The sequence below is a fragment of the Phaenicophaeus curvirostris genome, chromosome Z (assembly GCF_032191515.1).
Source record: "Phaenicophaeus curvirostris isolate KB17595 chromosome Z, BPBGC_Pcur_1.0, whole genome shotgun sequence".
In the NCBI taxonomy this organism is placed as follows: Eukaryota; Metazoa; Chordata; class Aves; order Cuculiformes; family Cuculidae; genus Phaenicophaeus; species Phaenicophaeus curvirostris.
Window position 1 is genome coordinate 65,709,717 of NC_091431.1, and position 21,809 is coordinate 65,731,525.

Here is a 21,809-nt window from a genome sequence, read left to right on the forward strand (position 1 = left end):
TGTGATCCAATGGACCACAATGAATTTGGATTTGTGCTGTTCTTTGAACATGGCAATTTTGTACTGTTAGAGTCTGAAACAAAGTTTCCATGCCTTTTATTTGGGCAAGAAATGTTGAATCAGCAATATGCTTTTAATCCTTCCACAGCAAGTTCATAGTGGTAGGATGCCACTGAATAACTTTAGATAAAAGTGCTGACCTCATACAATTCCTGTTCCATTTTCTTTAAAACTGCAGGAGCCCAAGCAAGAAAATCATAGCCTGAAGCCTGCAAGATGTGTCTTTGTTCACTACTTTTTAGTTTCATCTTTTTTATACTTTAAGTCTCAATGGCACATGAAAAATCATACTGCTACCTTCAGCCATACAGCCGATAATGCAAGTGATTGGAGAGCCTGATTTTATTTTCGTGCTTTGTATTTATTTCTTTTAACAAAATGTGTTCAGACAAAACTGTAAACACAGACATTCCAGTATAAAAATTATTATTGTCATAAAAATTTGGACCTAATTTCTAAATATTCAAAGGAGAACTCTGTGGATGTATTGGGAAGAACTGGAAAATACAAATACACCTTACTGAAAGGGAATCCAAGAGTTCAATCTGTTCAGTTAATCAGCAGGAAAATTAAAGTTATTTTGTTTGTGGGCTGCAAATATCCACTTAAGGACTAGCATTTGCAAAGAATACAGCTTTTCCAGCTTTTCTCAGAGAAAACACACCAAGCTCAACAGATTGAAAAAAGTATCAGTTAGTATAAATAAAAAGTACAACTTCAGTATTGCGGTAGTCTGTACCACAGAAAAATCAAGAATGAATGTTCTTTTCTAGAACTGCTTTTTCCACAAAAGTAGCTCTACTCTATGGCAGACAAATCATCAGGCCTGAAAGTTGAAGCAACTGGGAAATTCTAACACACATGATATCAGAGTTCATACAAACAACTATGCTGATATTCTACTTGATCACCCAGTTAATCCCACAACAATCAGACTTGTACTCCATCATTCCTAAAAGTCTACGGTAACTAGATAGCTCTCGCTACAGCCATTGCAACTCCTCAAGAAGCACAAAGGAAACAGAGGCTTTGCAGTGCAAACTGAAACACAGCAGAGTGAGACTTTAGTGAAAGAAACCTAGGGAATGATCCCTCACCAGATCCTCTCTTTATCCCAGCTGTGGGACAGACCTTGCATCTTTCCAGTTAGTAGGTTAATCTGGGTTATTGATACGCTGATTTTGAGATCAGAAGAGATTCACCCAAATTAAACCGGGCACAAAAAGTGAGAAGCTCTAGAGATTCACCCAGTACACCTGCACTGGCCCCAGTAACTCTGCAGCTGAAGACATTTATGCCTCACCAAGGAATTGTGCCTTTTGTCTCTGCATCCCATTAATGGCAAGAGGGTATCTGGAATGTATTTCACCTGAAAGAGTTAAATACTGCCAAGTCTACATGTGATAAGTAGTAGGTAACTGAAAATTATTATTTCCTTTCTCATCTCCCTGTTCCCCAAATCAGATACAGAGGTTCAGTGTTTTGCAAGCATCTTCCTTATCTGAATCATCACAATGTCAACAAACACCATAACTCACATTAAGCATTCCACTGAGTGCCTGTATTAGCTGTTCAACCCTTTCCTCTCTTCCTGTCTTAAGAAGTAATTAGATAAAGAGTTACATAAATATTTAAATACTTCTACAGAGGTTTGCTGGGGAAACTCAAGGTTGGGTCTGATTCCAGGCACTCTTCCCAGTACTCCGCCAAATAGAAATCATCATGGGAAACATTTTAGTCATTTTAAGTATTGCAAAGAGGTCATTTTTATTTACAATAAAACTAAAATAGAGACCTAAAGGACAACAAATATTTTATTTAAAAGCTTTTCATTTTCCAAAATATTTTTAAACACTTTTTAAATCATGCAGTTTCAAAAATGCTGTATCCTTAGATAAGCATTACACAGAAGACACTTGAAAAATTACTTAAGATAAAGATTTTATTAACAAATTGAGAAACACTGCAGCCTCTTTACGAAAATAATTAAGGCATGCCACTCTGACTATTAACATAAAGCATCTGACTGCAGCTGCAAAAACATATTTCTCAAGACCTAAACCACTCAGAACCTCAGCCATCTCTTCAGACAAATCCTATTGTACAGAGCTGACACTCAGCTGAGGTCAAACACATGATTTCCTAGAACCTCAATGTAGAAAGCAAAAGAAAAGCCCATGCCAGAGATGACCCTGGAAGAGACAGTCCCAGCTGCACTAACTCTCTGCCATGCCCCCACCATTTGTTTTGGAATAATCTAGTTATTTCAAAGAGATTTTTTTTTAAAAAAAAATATTTTTATTCTTTATCTAAAAAATATTTCCTGAGAGCTTGCAGTTCTTAAGACACTCCAAGGACAGCAGCACTCACTCCACCCCTCTCCATACTGATGCTTCTCTTAATCCTGCCCTCAAACCTAAGCCAGCAGGTCACTGTGGAGTGTGACTATCACCACTTGGTCTGTTCCTCCATACTCTCTCTGTGGACAGATCTGTAAGCATGGAGCATTTCTGACAGGTGTGGCTGCTTTCTGTTTCTGTGCTGTTATACATTTGATATTCAAAACAGTGTTAAGAAAGGACATGTTGCCCATTAACCATATCTGCACTGCTTATCTTTAAATATCTTAAAATGCAGTCTTTATTGTTGGATTGATAGAGAAGAGAAACGCTGGCAGGGCAAAGCTCAGACTGGGAGGTAGTCAACTGTCCTGTGTGCACAGAGCAGAGTTAGTCCTCACACCTGTGGGTGTCGGGAAAGTGCCGCTCCAAAAAACCTAAGTGTAATCAATGCATTAGTACTGGTGCATCAATGTAAAGGTACATTGTGAAAATAATTCAGATCAGAATGAAGCATGCTGTGTGGGGAAAGCAGTTTGCACTGTGCAATTACATGAACTCATGTAAGGAAGTTTGAGGTGAGTAACCTTAGCACAGACAAACTGATGCTAAAGAAAAGTGTGAAGCCAGGAGAATTGCCACCAATGCAGTTTCAGGCTATAGGCATACACGGCACTGGGAGACCTGCAAGCAAAGGGGGTCCTCTTTTTCTGTGTATGTGGTTGATAACCGTTGAATAGACTGCAATGTGCAGTTATCCTGCACAATATCCTGTTTTCCGGTTGCCGCATCCAGAGGAACACCAGCAGGGAGCAGGGGGAAGCCTGGAAGGAAGACCCACAGGCACTCTCTGGACTCTAGTGTTTGGTCAAATGTGTTGGAAAGTGAATTTTCCACATAGACTCACCATTGAACTCTGTCAGTTTCTGAAGATCTTCTCCAAGCTCTGCAGTGACTGTCAGTGCCTGCTTCACCTTCAGGTTTGTTTCACTGTAACAAATAATGTGATGTGAAAACATTAACTGAAAGTCATATGTGAACTGAAAGCTCTCCCTGAAAATAATTTCTGTACTTGAGCCTTCTTTCTTAGACATCTGATGGGCCGTGCTATCACCGGCCTTTCTTATCCAGACAGTGTATTTGTCTCTTACAGTTTCAAAGACAGGCTGGCCAAAGCAATTCTGGACAAGGTGCCAAAATGACTGCGGTGGCATTGTCTTCTCAGTTCCACTACAAAGTGCAAGAGTGGGCATCAGCTTATAGAACAGCTCACCCTGTAGCCTGCCACTTGTACCACACTGAACCCTGAGGAAACTGAGCATGTAGGTGAGCTCTGGATCTCCTCCCATGGTATTCTGGTCCTGAAGAGTACTCGGGTCCAGCAGCTAGCTGGCTGGGAAGGTGAGTTTGAAATGCAATGTCAAAGAAACACTGCGTTTTTTCAGGGCCTCCTGGTACTTGCATGTACAGGAACCACACCACATTTTTAGCAGAAATCAGATGGGAAAAGTCCAGAGTGCTGTCTGTAGTGTCTTGGGAAAGACACATTTTCTCTGGTCTTGCTCAGTCCTTCAAGTTGATGCTAGCTCCAGGCAATGCAAAAAAGGTAATGCAAGTTGTATCATAAAGATGAGGTCAGATCCAGTTTATTCCAATTTTAAAAAATCAGTTGCAGCCTTCTGACTTGCGGCCAGTTGTTCCCTAGAGCGAGCAGTGTTTGGAAGCCTCTGCAGTGTGCATGCACTAATATTCTAGTATAGCAGTCCAAAGGAGAATACTGGAGCTATTCATTGTGATTATCTCACCCAGATAATATAGCTAAGATAAAAGACAAAGGGAGATACAACAAACAGAAAGCTTCTGTCAGTGACCTGGGATATTACAAGAATGCATTTCAAACCAGCTCTCCCTGTTAGAACAGTCACTAAAAAATAAAAGGAAAAGACCCCTCCTCATATGACATTTGCAACAAAAGACAAAAAAATATCTACCCGAGGATGTTATTTTCAAGATATCTACCCAAATTTTATCGTGTATATTAGGAAACTTGCTACAAAAGCTATTGCAGGTAAGCTTGCAGCACTGAGGGTCATGGGAGATTTGGCCTTGTAGTGGCAGCAGTGACTGCACCCAGGGGCCAGTCTCACTCACCCGTCCAGTTCAGCTGTCTCGATGTATGTCAGGCTGTGCGGCTCACTGCTTGACAGTAACAGTAGGTCGGCCTGAACATGGACAGACAGATATGGCATGAGTTCTTAACGTCAGAGGGCATAGTACCGCAATGCTTCTTGTGGATTTTGCACACTGCAGGTCTCTGAGGCAGTTATCATCACTACTGACTAATTTGCATGTCAATTATAAGAGTAATTACAGAGATTAACTGTGAGCAGGATGGAGAGAAACTGTACTCACCGTCACAAAGTTGTTGTTTTCAAGTTTTATTATATCCCCCACTTGGACATTCATCCATTTTTCATCTTTCAACCTGCAAGAAAGCTCCTAGTAAGTAGACACATAAAGTAAACACCACTTGGGAATGTAGGATACTCTACTCTGCTCCTGAAGCCAGACTGTAAGTGACATCAGGACTCGGGCTGTTGATAAGATGGAGCAAGGTCTGCCATGATGTGTCCTGATCCATACTAAATGAAGGGAACACCACAATACAAAAAAGCAGTAACAGTTGTTCAGGTGACCCACACAGGGTTGAGACTGAGCCCTACAGCAGCATCACAGTTTACGTGCACTGTCCTGTCTGAGCTGACTACTCCTTTCCTTCTCCTAAAGGGTTACATTGCTTCTCTGTTGTGCATATCAGACTTGCCAAACACCTGAGAAAACTGCCAGTTGTGCTATTTTTTCTCAGAATTTTCATGGGCCAGAGAAACAGATCAGGTTCTGTGTAGGTCTGGCTGTCAGAAAGGTCAGTGCAGGCACTTTGGCAGTACACGTGCCAAGCTAAGCCCCTGCCTGCAGTGGCCTTCACAGCACTAAGCAAGATGTCCAGGCAGATAGACAGCTAAACTGCAAGTGCTCACGTAACCAATTCACAACAGCTACAGAGCAAAATCTAGAGGTGAGACATATCAAGAGCTGTATCAAAACAGGACCAGGTATTCAAGCTTGAGTTTAGCTCACCCTTGCTCTTTCCATGTTGATTAGAATTGGGCAGGACTTGTGCTTCCCAGTTTGTGAACAAAGGCAAAATGCTATAAAGTTTCTATTTCAATGTATGTTTCCTAGACACAGTAACTAATACACAGTGAAGTAAGAAACTGGTTTACTTAGCAGAAAGAAGAAAAAGTATGTTCTTATTCTTCAGTTTCCAGTTATATTTTTAACTGTTTGATCATCTGTTGGGGTTTACATAACATTCTGCTATCTATAGTACAGAATAAAAAGTCACAAGAGACTTCACAGCTGTTTACAGCTGTGTCCTAAGCACAGTTGGACTCCATGGAGCCACAAGTAAACAGCATATCTGCGTGCCATGAAAGCTATAGCCTCATGTATTTTTTCTGCAGGAAAGAACAGTACTGGTAGTACAATGTCCAAAACATACAGCTGAAATATTTTGAAGACATCTAAGTAAGAAGTAGTACACACACTCAAATGATTATGACATGTATAAGGAAGTTATCCCTGCTTCTTAATTTAAAATTGCTTGTTGATAATGCCTAGTATTGCTTAACACAGAAATAAATGCTATGAACACGGGGAGATAGCCTTACTTGCCACTTCCAGGGCAAGAAGTAAAATAATACAATACTCTTGAAGTATCACTTACTTAAACTTATATATATCCAGGAAGAGAAAGAGTTTAGTTTTGTCTGTGCAGAGTCACAGTCATACTGTCTGCACTGATTGTGATATTGTGTCTTGGGTTCGTTAATCAGACATGCAGTCCAGAACAGAACGGTGAACTAATGGTGTGAAAGATGATGCCATCTAAAATTGTTTAGTGATTCTTGGGAATCACATATTAAAATAAATATTGTTATAAAATGCTCTTCCCAGTGATAAGAATTCAGTCAAAATTACAGCAAAAGAAAAAAGACTTACATGCCATTGATGAGGACCTGGACTGGGCGGTTGTTGACATGTTTATCGCTTTTGTGTCGATTCTGAAAAATTGATCAGTATGTTAAAAGGCGATTCCAGGAAACCAAGCCCTTAGGCAGTTCATTAACACTTCAGGTTTTCACCCAGCTGGTCAGGTAGATTAGAATCACAACTGAGTTACAGCTGAGCTCATGAGTAACATAGGGCATAACTGGACAGCAAGGAGCAACAGACAACATGGGACTTGTTCTTGGAGGGAAGAAGGAGAGTAGAGCCTTATATGTCACTTAGCACAGTCCTGATTCAACTGGTATTGGTCCTGCCCATCACAGTTTCATAAACACCAGAGAAATCCATTCGTATGCTTTGATACGAGAAGTGGCCACAGATGTTCTGGCGTTGGCCCCTGGGACACCACTTCACCACCTTCCACCTACCTATTTACAATGTAGCACTGAGTCTCCACAGAGCATCAAAAATATTTAATAATGGGAGAAAATCAGATGCAAATCTCAGCCCTGATGTCACCCCCTGAAGTCTTATAATCATAGAATAGTTTGGGTTGGAAGGGACCTTAAAGATCATCCAGTTCCAACCCCCATGGCAGGGGCATCTTCCACTAGACCAGGCTACCCAAGGCCCCATCCAAACTGGCCTTGAACAGATGGAGCATCCACAGCTCCCCTGGGCAACCTGTGCCAGTGCCTCACCACTCTCATCGTGAAGGACTATGTCAATGGGACTTGACCATTAGCTGTGATGGGAGCAGAATTCAGCCAAAGCTGGGCAAGTTTGAAAAAGCACACACGGGGTGTATGCTTACCTCCTACCAACTGTTTTTTCCACTTACATTGCAACTAGATGGCAGAAGAAGAGTTCTCCAAAGTGGAAGCTTAAGAATAGGCTTCCGTGCATGTGTCCAGGCATATGTGTCAGTGACTACATTTTCAGACATGCTGAACAGTTTCAGAGAAAGTCAATGGAGCTGCTGGGCTGCTCAGCAATTTGGAAATTCTAGCTCATTTTTAGCTAATAAACTACGGATTTGGGTATCTAATCTCGAACTGCATCTTGGCCACAGACCAGTTTTTCAACTGCCTACCACTGGCTGTGTTTATTTTAAGTGGTTTGCTTTCATCGTTGTGCTGAAAATTCTTGGGCAAAGTACAGGTCAGCAATACAGATCTTACAAAATCATCGATGGCATCCTTGACTCCTGATACAGCCAGCACCAGCACTAGGGGCACCACCGTTGTAAACCAGGCCAGTGAGGAAATCTGAGGAATCAACTGCAGGAAGAAAAGATCTGAGTTGAGAAATTTCCTCCACTTCAGAAAATAGGTAGAAACAAAATATTGTTTTCTGTGGAAGTTGCAGACAACAATTTTCTCTCATACTTGAATACAGAATAAAGACAGAAATGCAGCTCTATCACTTACACATGATCCCACAAATGTGGAAGAGCCAGGGAATCCATGCTTTCCTTACAAAAAAAGCTATAATTCAGGTTATAATCACAGAGCTGTCAGGAACTGCAATGGGATGTTCTTTCTTGTTTTTTTGTAAAACTATGATTGCAAAGTCCTCAGTGGATTCCTTTGGAGGTACTGATATGGACAAGCCTGCTGTAAGGGGTCTACATCTATCTGAGCAAGGACTGCTGTGTGAAGCCTTCAAATGTTTCTTTTTTTCTTTGTTTCGGTAACTCTTCACATTTTGATGAACTAAACTTCCTATCAATAAACAACACACAGCAGTTGCTCTTCGAAGATCAACAGAGCCTTTTTTTTTGTTTCCCACATCTTTAATATCGAGGACCCATGACCTGAAGGTAACTCTGTGATGCCTTCAGTGCTGCAGAAATGGATGTCTCACCTCAGCATAGTTGTCCCATTCCTCTAGAAGCACAGGAGTAATGATGGAAAGAATGTGATACCAGCATTAGCAGGTCTGTCAGGTTGTATTTGACAGCGTGAACTCCATTTGAACGGTGAAGTTGACATTTATGGCACTGAAACAGCTACTTAAGGGTGGAGAGCTGCAGGGTGGTCCTTCCCCTGCACTGTCACAACTCAGATCCTACTGGCACCACCAAATCCAGTCAGGATGAATAATGCTTAGAGGCAAGCACATATCCACTCAGCTGTGGAGGCTGCAGAGATATGTAACTGCTTCCCTCTCACCTAACTGGGAGGATGTACACCCTACTGGGCTGTGCCAAAGGAGTGGGGACGCAAAGTCCACACAGCCTACACATCACATCCACTCCTGATGCAGGAAAAGATACTCGCAGTGCTATAGGGACAGAGTGAGTAGGCAGAAGAGGAGAGGAATTAAATGGGCAGATATGTGAATGTCAAAGCTTAGTAGCTCTGCTGTTTAGACTACCTTAATGCAGGGAGCAGAAAAAGTTGCATGATTTTATACATAGTCACTACTAGATGGTTCAGCAAAAGACACAGTGAAATAAATTAAGGTTTGGAACACCATGGATCTGATAGACAGACAGCTAGAGTGCAGTACAACAACACAGGAAAACGGCTGTAATGTTAGCTGAAAAGACACTTTCACTAGTTTGTTGAAAAACACACGCAGGCTGTAATTTCCCAAATTTGTTCTCTGTAAATAAGCAAAGAAGGTTGTACACAGTTTGCTACAGGCTTAACAAAATTTTGACTATGTTTTTTTGATCTGAAATTGAAAAGAAAGCATTCGAAAAAGGTAATTTTACAAACTTGAATGCACTGAAATGTTCAAATTAAAATAGCATAACAGAAACATAATCAAAATTACACCCTTTTTATAATATATGTTCTAGTATGACTCAGCAACAACACAGTACACTGTGTTTATCTATATCCTAGCAAATTTCAAAGAGGCAGATTTTCTGCTATCAATTTCTGTGGTGCATTCACCTTTCAGAATAGCATTACCAACATCAACGGGCAAAGTGCAACTCAAAGCTGTTACGAGACAGAGGGTTCAATAGTGTTGCCAGTGTCTGACATGCTGCATATAAGATACTTTCCTTACCCTGCTGAGCAGGGAGCAGCAATATTTGGTTTTATGCAAAGAGGCTCCAACCTTGAGCCTTTTGATGTTAACTCTGATGATAACCAATGTAACTGGGTTACAAATTTGTTCTTATTACTGTTTCCCTTGAGACTGCCAATGGAATTTGCCTTTAAACCAAAGAATAAGAGACAACGTCCTTTGTACAACAGGAGGAATAAGTAATGCAAATCCAAGGACAGTCAAGAGTACTCAGATGTAGACACAAAAGGGTAGTAGGAGAGGGGATGAAAAATGTACATGATTTGTTGAAAATTTTACCTGCATTTTTTCTTCATGTGGTTCAAACCCTCATATCCAAAGCTAAGAAAGGAAATTGCTTTTTTTTCTGCTCAACTTTCTATTACTTTAAGGTTTTAACTAAGATGCTAATTTATAACAGGGATATAGCTTGCACTTTATTACAACTGTCAATACATAGACAAGCTTTGATAACAGACAACACAATCTGCTAGAAACAGCACAGTGAATTCTTACCTGCAAGATCAGCAAGAAAAGAAAGTAGGCATTGGCTATTCGTTGAAACTGTTCAAACAGGTTGAGAGGCAGGAAAGTGAAGAAGTTGTATTTTGATGTTTTAATTGAATTGTTCTGCAGAGGGAAAAAGGAAAATAAATAGGATTGGTAAAACAGGAAACAAAATTACAGCACAACCCATTTCAACTGTGTTTTTTCTTGCTTATATTTAGCAATAGCATTGTTTCCAACTGCAGCTCAAAAACCGTTTCCTTTTTCCCCACACAGTCATGCCAAGCCTGGATAAACACAGAATTCCTATCAGAGCTGGTGAAAACATGATGCTCACCTTATGCCAGTACACGTGCAGGTGGACACAGGTACATATAGTTGCTCACAAAGAGAAATACATCTTCCTTTTATTAGTCTCCACATTTAAACAATGCACAAATAGAATTAACAACTGTAACCATGACACAACTAAGACATTTTGATGGTAGCATCTGTAAAGCAGTGTTAGAAAAGGCATGCTAGGTCAATCATCTATAACTTGTCTGAGCCTTTGAAGCATCAGTTGCTGGACAAACACACAGGAGCTATAGGTCCTCCCAGGAGCAGACCATGACATCAATTATTTTCACTTGGTTCAGCAGCCTCTCAACTCAGCAACTTGGAGCAGCGTTTGTTTCTATTCTATAAAGATCACTTGAGTGTGGTGTTGTGCAAACAGCCACTCATACAAGAACTCACCATTTCAGTAAGCAAGTTGCAGCTTTGTTCCCTATTTCCAGTTTTGTTTCGTAATTGCAGACAGCCTCTCCAGCCACAATGAATGGCTGCTCCCCTCTCTGTCTCCTTCAAACCAGAGAAAGGCCCAAGCTCAAGACTACAGAACTGGGTATTTTATTTCCTGAAGATCAGAGCTTCCCAGTCCAATGCATCTCATTTGATAGACAGGCTCAATCCATCATACTGATCCCACCAGCCTGGGTTGTTCCTTCAGTATTCAGGTATGCTAGACTTAGTCCTGGAAGCATGTATGCCACCTGTGGCCAGCATATCTAAAATTTTCCTACAGGAGTTCTCCAGAAGATGCCTATTAACCCCCTTCCAGAGAACTTAGGCATAAGGAGGCAGATATTCCACAGTGCACCTTCACTCAGTAATAGTTTTACTAGTTCAACAGAAGTGAAAATGGCAACTTAGTAATGTTCAATAATGTTAAACTGGTGGGAGAATAGGTGCTACTAATTGTGAATCACATGCCACTTCCAACCAATGCATGAATGCAGGATCTTGACTTCTAAACTGACATACATCTTCAAGTTTCCACCACTAAAACGATTGCTTAAGTTCATCACCATTACATATGCATGGGGAAAGCTATTCCATTTTAGGCAGTTACTGGATTTCTGACTATGTTCAGACACAAAATACAGCAACATTCTTCAACATTAACTTCATGTTTTGTCCCTTGTACAAGGCAATGAATAAGTCTCTAAAAGAGCAGAGATGGAAACGCCCTTCATGGAGGAGCTGGCCAAATCCTCCTATTGATTGCTCTCCAGCAAGACGTTTGCAAGTGATCATCATACAAACAATATTGCTTGTCTGCAGGCATCACATAACCATTTCAGGGTGTGGTTAACTCTGCCTGTGATCTAAGTTTCATGACACATAGTTAAATTTAGTTTATTTCAAAATTCCTCAGCCATGGGATATGAGCTGCACAGATGCTCCACAGAGACTGCTAAAACAGAAGCAGTGGAATAGCAGCATCCTCTGCAAACCCAACATAGAGAGAATTAAATTACTTCCTTGACAAATATGTGTCCACCAGAGTCTGACAGATTTTTTAATAAAACCTGGATCTAAAATGCTTCCCGAAATTATCATGACCACGTGATTTGAGGAAAAATGACAGTGGCTGCAGGAGAAAGTAAGGAGATTTGACCTTTGAGCGTCAATAGATTTCAGAGGGTCATATCTAACATGGGAAAAACTACTCAATAAACACTCCCATAAAGTTTACAGAACATGGTCTGCAAAAATCTCAGAAGGGTCTAAGAAAAGAACGGGAGTGGTTTATTTCAATTCCTGCCTTCTATTTCTGTCCATTAATTACGTCAGGAAAACCACTGAATGAACCAAAGCCATTCATTTTGTTTCCTATTGCCATTAGGCATGGTAAAAAAATCCCAGACATAACAACTTCCAAATGCTTAACTGCAGGAATCTGGACTTCCAATATTTTCTCCATAGCTGTTCAGGTTCATGACATTGTTTGATGAACACTGTCTTTTGGGACAGTGGGACACTACAGCCCTTAGGGTAAAGTCGGGGTGCACTGGTGCGGATCTTATTATTATTTTAGAATCTATAATTAAAACTAAGCACCAGAAAAAAAGGAATTCTTCAAAATCATTACGAAGATAACTAATTCAATAAGTAAATTGTTCATGGCCTTCAGGGGCTAAGGGAATATCAATATTAAATGATAAAAACAAACTAGGGAGAGCTAAAGCCTTTCCACTTCAAAGTTCTGCATCCCCACATCAAGGATACATCTGAAGCTCTGTGTAAGACACAATTTATATTTTCATGCAATACTCCAGGGCTGTGTGCTTTGAAAGCTAGGGCTCTTGGCTGGTTACAGTGAAATCTCAGTTGGCCTCTGCTCTTGATCTGATCCTATTCTGTGGTGCTTAACACCATCACATCCTGTCACTTTTTTGGACCTGTACCAGGACCTGAATCTGGGGAGGAACAGGGACTACAGAAGCCTGCAGCACTGCAGTGTGATAAACATTCCATGTGCAGCCATCCTTTTATAAGCAATACTTTTAATGCATCCTCCTCCTTTCCTCCCAGATGCTTTGCCTTCAGTGAGCGAGACTCCCATATGGGAAAAGTGATGGAGAGGAAATATTGTTGAAGCAGCAATTTATGTATTAAAAGGCCTTACAAGAGCTTCTGTTTTTTCTATAGGTTTAAAATAAAAATCAAAGCACCTAAAAATGAAGCACTTAAGAAAAACTGCTGTATGAGCCAAGCACAAAGATGGGAATTGGGATCATTACATTACTCCCAGGTCTGTCCTAGGCTTCTGATTGACCGTGGGCAACACCTGCATGTGCCTGTGTCCTAAATGAATAGGCTTGAGTGTCCTTACTCCCTGTCAGCCTCAAGCTCTCCAGATGCGAAGCTTGACATGAGAGCAATGCTGTCTGTGGGTGAGGGATTATTCTCATCTGCTCTTTTCAGGGGCTAGATTCACACCTCCTGGCGGTGTGACTCCACTGAAATGCTGTCCCTAAGAATAGTGCTGCTCATCGCACCACAGTTACACAAATGCAGATCTGGTGGTTGAGCTGTTATTTTGGGGGTGTTTTCAGAAGCCTGTCTGTGACGTCCAATCCTGGGCGAATGCTCAGCACATGGCTCCTACCTGTGTTTGCTGAGCAAACAAATGGTCTCCTCACCATAAAAGTGACAAATAAGAGACATTGCTGCTTTTGTGGTCAGATTTCAGGGGCTAAAGGGGGACACCTGGAAAAGGCAGGGTACAGTGGAGTATTAACCATATGAACTCATGCCGCCTGCTCAGTGACATACTAGTTTCTAGCAGCAGGACCACCTAGCTCAAAGCAAACACTAGTGAAACTTTGGCCATTCTGAAGGGTCGTGGTGTGCCACAACACCTGGCAGTTTCACTGGTACCTGTGTAGCACAGGAAGCAGCTGAGAAGTGGAAACAGCTTTTCCAGATGCTTTGATAAAGCCTTGCAAGGAGGCAGCAGGAAAGTGGTGTTCTATTTAACTGCAGCAGCACAATCTGAAAGCTCCCAGTTGCCATACACAGAAATGTGACCACAGGGCTGTGAAAGTGGTCAAGGACACATTTATTAAACTTGTGTAACAGTACAAGCAGTGCCACAGAGGCTTTGTTTTCACAGGTAGTATAGAAAAGCCAGATGAGAACAGTTCTAAGCCTACCAAATTCACTGCCTTATTCCTGAAGATCTGAAGCAGCCCCAGCGCAATGGAAGACTAAGAAAAGACAACAGGATGCTGATGGGGTTCATCTGGTCCCTGTAAAGATCTCCAACTGACTTCCAGAGTAAAACATTGGCCGAACACCAGAAATAAAAGCATCTATATCCAACCTACAATCCTCTTTCTTTGTATTTTTACGTGTTTCGTTTTGTTTTTTCTTTTAACAGATTCAAGAATTTCTTACATACCAATTCTTCAACCCCTTCCTGGTAGCAATAATGAAATGAGTTCAAGGATCCTATCACATGCTGAGTATTCCAGGAAAATTTCTAGGAAGTTGTGCTCACTGGCTGTCTTTTCCTATGCTGTTCCTTGTGCCTGGAGCCATTCCATTGCAGAAATTTTAATCCATGTAACATTGCTCTGTTGAGTGTCCTCATCACGGTGGCGCAGATGAGTACATGGAGGCAGATGAAGGTGGTATGGCTTATAAAACTCACATCACTCACAGAGAGGCCAATGCAAAGGATCTAAAGGTGTTGTCTCTTAGTCATCCTCTTGACTGCATTGCCTTCTCCTCCCACTCAGCTCAGTACCTGAAGCTGCTGTCAGGCAGGGAGGAGAAGTGAGGAGGAGGACAGAGCACTGCAGGGTGATGCAGAGAAGGCAGTCTTCAAACCGCTATACTCTGTTCATTAAGGTCTCACACAATCAGAGTCCCCAAAAGTACAGTAGGAGTGGAAAACTTAGTTCAAAGACAGTCTATGCACTTTACTGCAGTTCATGTCTGGCACTGCTCAGCCTTTCTGTGCCTGTCAGGGTCCTAATCAACTTTAATGGCCTTGATGCCACCTGAACCTTCCAGCCACAAACCCTGCCCAGGCCTCAGGAGCTCCATCTAAGCCCTGGGTATTCACACTTTGCTGGAGTTGTAGGAGTACTAGTCTCCAGCCTAATGTTATTCCTACTCTTGCAGATGGACCTGTCCAACCCTGCCTCCTGGATGGACCTTGGACCAATGGTGTACTCTTTTTTTCAGCCTCATCTCCCACTGGTCCTGACTGGGCTGCCTAGGTAGACCCTGGACCTGATTAATCACCTCAACTTGTCTGGGACAGGCCCTCTGACCAGATGCTGCAGGACTGCATACTGGTCAGTGAGGGTATTGTCTGCTCTGGTGCCACCCAGCTTGCCCCTTCTTGTAGGGAAGCCCTGCAAAGTGGTCTTTGGATGAATCCAACTTACACTTTCCTAAGTACAGAAAGAGCAGTGCAGGTTGCTGCTGTAGCTGTTCCTTCAGGGGACAATTTTCACATAACCAGACAACATTCCTTTCAGCCCTGAGCCTGAGGAACACTGAGAAATATTTACAGGCTATAGTGGGAAGACAGGGCAGTCATTGCCACCATCCTGATCACACTGACAAGGTCCTTTAGAATAGCCCACCAGGCATCCTTTGCAGATCAAAGCACACAAGCAGAGGAGATGGAGCAGCACCTGATCCCTCTATAAGAGTTCCTTGCTCTCTGACTAAGTCTCAAAGAGATAAGAACCCAGCTGCCAATACGGCCAAAGGCAATGTTATTTGACATAGGAAGATAGATACATCCCTGCTATTTCCCTTGAGAATTCATCAAGTGACTAGGGAGAACAAAAGCAAAGTCCAAGCAGCCCCCTCACTGTTGGCCTTGCAGAAAGGATGCTGGTTTGACCCTAGATCCTGATCCAAGATGAAATTTGTCATTGACTCATGGGCCTTGCATTTCCTCTCCTATTGTCTAAAAGCCAATTTCGAAGTTGTTTTTGCAGACCTTTGTGACGTCCCAGTGCAGCTGTGCTAAATTGTAACATGAAAGCAAAAAATTAAAATGGAATTGGGATCAGAGTGAACATTAAAAGCCCTCAGAAGAGATTTTCTCCTCCAGACTCTCAATAGACAGAAAGCCCATCACGGTGGACCCATAAAGGGCAGCTCCCTCTGCAAGCTGTGCTGAGACTGTGCAGTCAGATTGAAATGCCTCAGATAAGAACCTCGATTAAAGCCCTTAAGTCTTGCTAGATCACATCTGGCACCCTGCATTTCACTTCATTTCAGTCTTTGCACAGGCAAATCTCTTACTGAAGTCAGGAAGGATCTTCCTGTCTGCAGTGTGAATAAACACAGGATTAGGTCTTGACTTTCCATTTTCGCAAACCTATATTGAGTCCATTTTTGTCTGCACTAAATGCCTTTGCATGCCACTCATTCACGCTTGGCTTCTGAGTCATTCCTAACTAATTTTGTGAGCCGGTGGGTAGTACATACTCAGTGCTCTCAATTAAACGCACGGCACTTTGTTTTAAAGTTTGTTTTATTTTTCTAAGCTACTGTGTTCTTGTTGTGCAGGATAAAGCCAAGGATATCTGGGGCTGCACCTGCCTAAGAGCTCTAGTTTCAGCTCCAGTCTCGGCACTAAGTCCAAATCCTGATGTACCCAAGGACTGCCACTCCTCGAAACTGCTGCCCTTAGCCACAGGCATTTGCTATTATTTAATCACAGCAAAAATTATCAGAAGACATATAAGAGGCTTCTTCAGACACTTCCCTTGCTCCCACCTCAGCCTGTACTGCCTCTGTTCACCCTGATGAAGGAGATCAGCCCAATCTTCCAGGTCACTGCATGCATGACACATGTCATATGCCCACAGGGACCATTCAGTTCTTCCTCTGAAATTGTCCTTCCCCCTCATCGTGAAGCCTCTGTGTTAAAGGATTATTCCGTGCAGCTCCTGTCCTCTAATCCTCATCCTACCCTATCAGCCCAGCCTTCTGCACAACCCGCCTGCCCAGACAGTGCTCAGCTAAAGAGGCTCCACAACTGAAGCTGTGTTGCAGCGACATACTTCAACTTGGCCTCCCATGTATTTTCTGACAAGCTCCGGGAGGAAATTTACCCTCCAAAGTCCAAATGTGATGGATCTGGACGTGCCCTTGCATGCACTAGTAGACACAGCTTTACACTGTACAGCATCAGGTTCTTGCAAAGCCAGTTTGAGTATCTTGCTTCACACTAGGAGAGCCAGCTTTCAGCAGCTGCCAGCGCTGATGTCAGACTCCATACACAATAGAGTTCTCAAGTCTTCCTCACCTCCTCTCTTCTGCCTTTACAGATATCCTGTAAACTTTGCACTGGGAAGGGCCAACCACCAACTATTTAGGGACAACACGCCCATCTCTGATTGTATGTTCCCACTTCCCTGTTCTTACTGAGAATAAAAGAGGATAAAGCTCTGCACCTTTCATCTATCCCTGCATAATGGAAAATCTCTTTTTAGTGAAAGGGTTGAACCTTCACACCAGTTGCGACATACAGCCTGGCAGAAGCAGTAAGGCAGTACACCATGCCTCTGTTTGCATCTTACTTTCTTCTCCTTACTGTTCTTTCTCAGTAACAGCCTTACCCTAAAGAAACATTTACTGCCTCACCTAGCTTTGTTACAACAACCTGTTTTATAGGTTTATGGCTAACATCATAGTCTTAAGTTACTGGGAAAAGTAAACCTCACTCCTTTGGCTTTCACTGCCTGAAACACTTCCTAAGCTTCACTATATTGTTGGATTTCATTCCAGTTTCCACCCAGTGTCCTTTTTATCTGGCTGGAATAGCTATTGGTGCAACTATCCTGTTGCTTTGAGGGAAGACAAGACTTCTGTGCAGAAGGACAAGGACTAATGGTCCTCACTGTGGGACCAAGAGCTGGACAATTACTGTTCTCCTCCTCCTGGCTTTATAAAGACGACTGAAATCACTGTGTGGCTGGCCATGTATGCCGATTCTCGTGTCCTAAAGAGCTGAGCACGACAACGAAGCACAGATAGTCCAAACACTTCATTTGTTTGCTTGTACAAAGGTCAAATTAATTACATTACAGTGGGAAGACATATTGAGGGAGGACTGTGGCTGCAGGAGACAGAAACTACTCTGTCCAGAAAATGTCGGCACGTGAGAGGCAACTGAGCCTAACAGCTGTTGTGCCTGAGCACCCCAGTACAGGCTGCGGTGTTGAGATAGTCTTGGTCCCCCTGGGCCACATCCTAGTGCTTAGCAGTGCAACTCCACAGTGCTCAGACAAAACTGAACATAAAGAAGGGGCTGAGATTTGATCCTTGCACTACAGGACTAGAAGAGCTAACTTTCAAAAGCATCATGCATATGTTGATGGGAGGGAACCAGGAGACTATATAGCTCCTTTTTTTATCATCTCCAGATGCATGCAGCTGCTTAAAATGAAAGGTAGGAATACGGAAACTCATTATTAGGTTCTCTTCAGAAACTCCCTCTTCATGAAACTCTTCAGAACTCCCCCTTACTTTGGCTATTTGTGAATCCTTGGGAATGTCAGCCATCACCTGGAAAACAGTGACATGCAAAGTCAGCCATATGAATGGCTTTTCACAGAAATAGGCTCAGAACCAGAAGAGCTGCTTGTTGTGTCTGCCCTGACATCATTGTATGTCCATCTCCTTCTTGCTTCCCTGTGCTACTGCTGCACGCAGTTCACATTGCAATCATTTAAGGGAAGATCACAAATCCATACATAGTGAAAATACCTACCCCAGCACTCTACTAGCAGCTTTCATGCCAATCAAATGCACTTCCCCAGACTCAAATCACCAGGCTCAGTAAGATATTCATGCAGTACTGTCCTTCACATGTATTGGCTACAATAAATTTCATACCCAGGACAGGTGCAGCAGCTCGGTACCTAGAAATTCTCTAACCTGTGTTGGTTAGTTCATGGATGAAAGGCAACCAGTGAAAACCAACCAGTTCATGTTTCCAACAGATCAGCTACATTAAGATCTTTAGTCAAAACTGTTGGCAAGTCAGACTTTCTGGAATGAGAAATTATGTTATGAAATTATGAAATGCTGAGATTTTCCAGTTCTTACTGAGAAAATATTTGTCGTGTTCCTAAAGTGAAACATGATTCAAATGAGCTCTTGAGTAAAGGTGAAGGATGAATGTTACTGCTGGAATTGTAGAGGACAAAAATTCACAAAATTCATTTTACTATCAGTTGGCAGCTGCAAACACTTATGAAGAACTCAGCTTCAGGATCACTTCAAGGAAGAAGTACAAGTTCATCATCTGAGCTAGCCCTCCTCTGCACACGGTGCCAATAAATGGTCCATAAGCTTTGGAAATTAGGCACCAAAGGGGCTGCCTGTCACCATAGCCTGACAGACCTGGGTCACAGCCAGCCTGTGTCATGATGCTCCTTGGAGTCACAGATTTCATGGCACAGTGTGAACCTAAGTAGGCTGTGAAGGAGCTGGAAATAAAGCTGGCAGGAAGCCACAAAGGCCAGATTCAAAACCTTCATGCCAGAGAGGATTTTGCAGCAAAAGCCGAGGAACTGACACATCTCCTTTCATGTTCTACTTTAAATGGAGACACATATCCAACAGAAAACTCCTCCCAGGTTCTTTTATTGAAAGGCCTTGGAGCCTGATCCTGCAAGCACGTGACTCACAATTTTCTGGAAGTGTGTGAAGTCACAGTGTTATGTGTTTCCAACATTAGATCTCCAACTGCCCATTTGCAGGGTTGACTCCAGAGGCAGTGCTCCCTATGGTTGACTCAGCAATGAACCACACCTCATGGCTCATCAAGTACGCCTTGTTTGCAGAGTCGTAGCTAGTGTGCAGTCATATCACCCCCTTGAAACAACACAGAAGACATGAAGCAGATGCAGCTATATCTGTGGCTATATCTGTATGAGGAAACGTGCTGGGTACTTACAGCATATTCAAACTGCAGATTAAAATCTCGGTTGTTTGCTTGAAGGTGTCTCTCTTCCTCTGTAAAGAAGAGGAAACACATCAGACATGCTTTAAAGTAAGTAGAGCCAGTATGGATATGAATGAAACATCACGAAATGCATGCAGAGCTTCTAAAACTTCATGCCACGAGGAATCTGTGCTGTGGGATAGCCACCATGTCAGGGAATGGAAAAGGTTGATGACACTACTAAAGCATCACTGTGGACTGACAGCATAGCACTCAGTCTATACTCCCAGCCTCCTGTCCCACAACCCACTGCACTGCCAGCACTTGTTTTACAGCTCATTCACCTTACGCTAGGTAAAAATTACCATTTAACTAGTGGTGCTCATCATTCCTGCCCTGCTCAATCTCTTCACATTGAAGCTTCTGGGGCTGCTGCCATCAGCCTGCTGTTAGAGCCCTTGCTCCTGTACAAGTGCATCTCCTAGCATCATGCCACAGACAGGACGTCACCACCATAGCTATCATGAAAGGAAAAACTATCAGAAGGGATTTCAAAAGTTCATCATATCTGTTCACCACCTTAAGAGAGGGTCGTTTCTATTTCTCCCAATAAATGTCCTAGAAAGTTCCAGTGATGGCTGTTCCTCAGACTATCTATTCCAGGATTGCAGTATCCTTCCCCCTGGAGAGTTTTTTCCTGACATAAGCCTCATTAGTTCAATTTAAACAAAGTATATCTTCTTCTAGGATGGTCAACGGTGCTCTTCTGCTCCCCCTTAGTTTGTCATTTTACTTGCCAAGGACACAGAGCACAGAACAGTACTTTATGAGTTGAAGACTGTTATGCTTCACTGTAGTCTTCTGTTCCCAAGGGTCAGCAACTTCTTATGAGTCAGTCTGTCAGAAGTAACATCACTCTTGCTGCTTTTCAGTGGTCTTCCCAGCTAGTCCACCTCATTCCGGGCATACAGTGGCCAAAATGGGCATAGTTTGCCGCGGAGGCCTTACCAAAGCTGACCAGAGCACAAGGGGCACTCCACCTATCTTGTAGACAATGCGTATTTCAGATGGGAATTCACCTAAAAGTAACTTAAAATAACATCCTTATGCCCCACCAGCATGCAGCTGAGTGTGTTCCAGAATATAATCCATTCTGGCAGATCCTTTCTGGCAGATGCCTCATTAGGCAATGCAAATCTTTCATTTGTCCTTGCTGAATTGCATCCAATTTTTTTTCAGACTATTTCTCCAACTAGTCAATTCCAATTCTATCTTTCAGCGCACTTGTAGATCCTGCCAGCGTGGTGCCATTCACGGATTTAACAAGTGTGTTCTTTATTTTGCCAGCCACGATGCAGAAGAAAATACTGAATACCAGACTCAGGATATATCCTTGATGAATCTCTCAAGTTTCATAATCAGTCATTGATAACTATTGTCAGTGTATTTTTTTTTCCTGAAATGCCTGACACTCACTGTATGGTGATTTTATCTGCAGCATGGATCTCCAGTTTACTTGTGAAAACACCACAAGTGACAGTCAAGATACATGACAGGCTTTTTCACTAGCCCTCTGGCTACCACTAAGACAGAATTAATTTTGGCTTGATGCAGCTTTTCAGGACTGCTCTTAATCATCTCTTCCACACACACACTCTTCTAGTTACTTTGAAGTGGTTTGCTGAATTGTTTCAACCTTTACCAAGAGTTTAAGCTAATACATATATAACGGCTCATTTTTTTCCCCCTTTTCCTGTTTTCCCTGTCTTCTGAACTTTGCCTGCCCATGCACCAGAAATCTCAAAGGCAGCATTGCTCCAAGCCATACTCTACCTTATATAGCCAACCCGTTCATGTCTATTCCAGCCCCAAATCTCTTCCTTTCTCCTTTGTTTCTGGCAACAAGAATGTTAGGTGACTAAAGGAAAAAAAAAACCAACCAAACTCCAAACCAGATTTCTTAGCATTATTTGCTAGGTATTTTTCACTGAGTAGCAGACATTAGCTCTTTTTCTTCCTAGAAGGGTTACAGAACCCCAGAGATCCCATTT

The 21,809-nt window shown here is 42.4% G+C and overlaps 1 protein-coding gene across 4 annotated transcripts in view; it reads right to left on the reverse strand.

Moving 5' to 3' along the window:
* The window catches only part of LOC138733567 (phospholipid-transporting ATPase FetA-like), a 91,037-nt gene that overhangs the window by 36,010 nt on the left and 33,218 nt on the right, over positions 1-21,809 (reverse strand). For all 4 annotated transcript variants that reach the window (XM_069880886.1, XM_069880885.1, XM_069880884.1 and 1 more), the window contains 7 exons: positions 19,771-19,829; positions 10,011-10,124; positions 7,652-7,750; positions 6,462-6,523; positions 4,812-4,884; positions 4,551-4,621; positions 3,307-3,389 (listed from right to left, as the gene is read on the reverse strand). In XM_069880886.1, the coding sequence (XP_069736987.1) occupies positions 3,307-3,389; positions 4,551-4,621; positions 4,812-4,884; positions 6,462-6,523; positions 7,652-7,750; positions 10,011-10,124; positions 19,771-19,829 (561 nt within the window). The remainder of the gene's footprint in view (positions 1-3,306; positions 3,390-4,550; positions 4,622-4,811; positions 4,885-6,461; positions 6,524-7,651; positions 7,751-10,010; positions 10,125-19,770; positions 19,830-21,809) is intronic.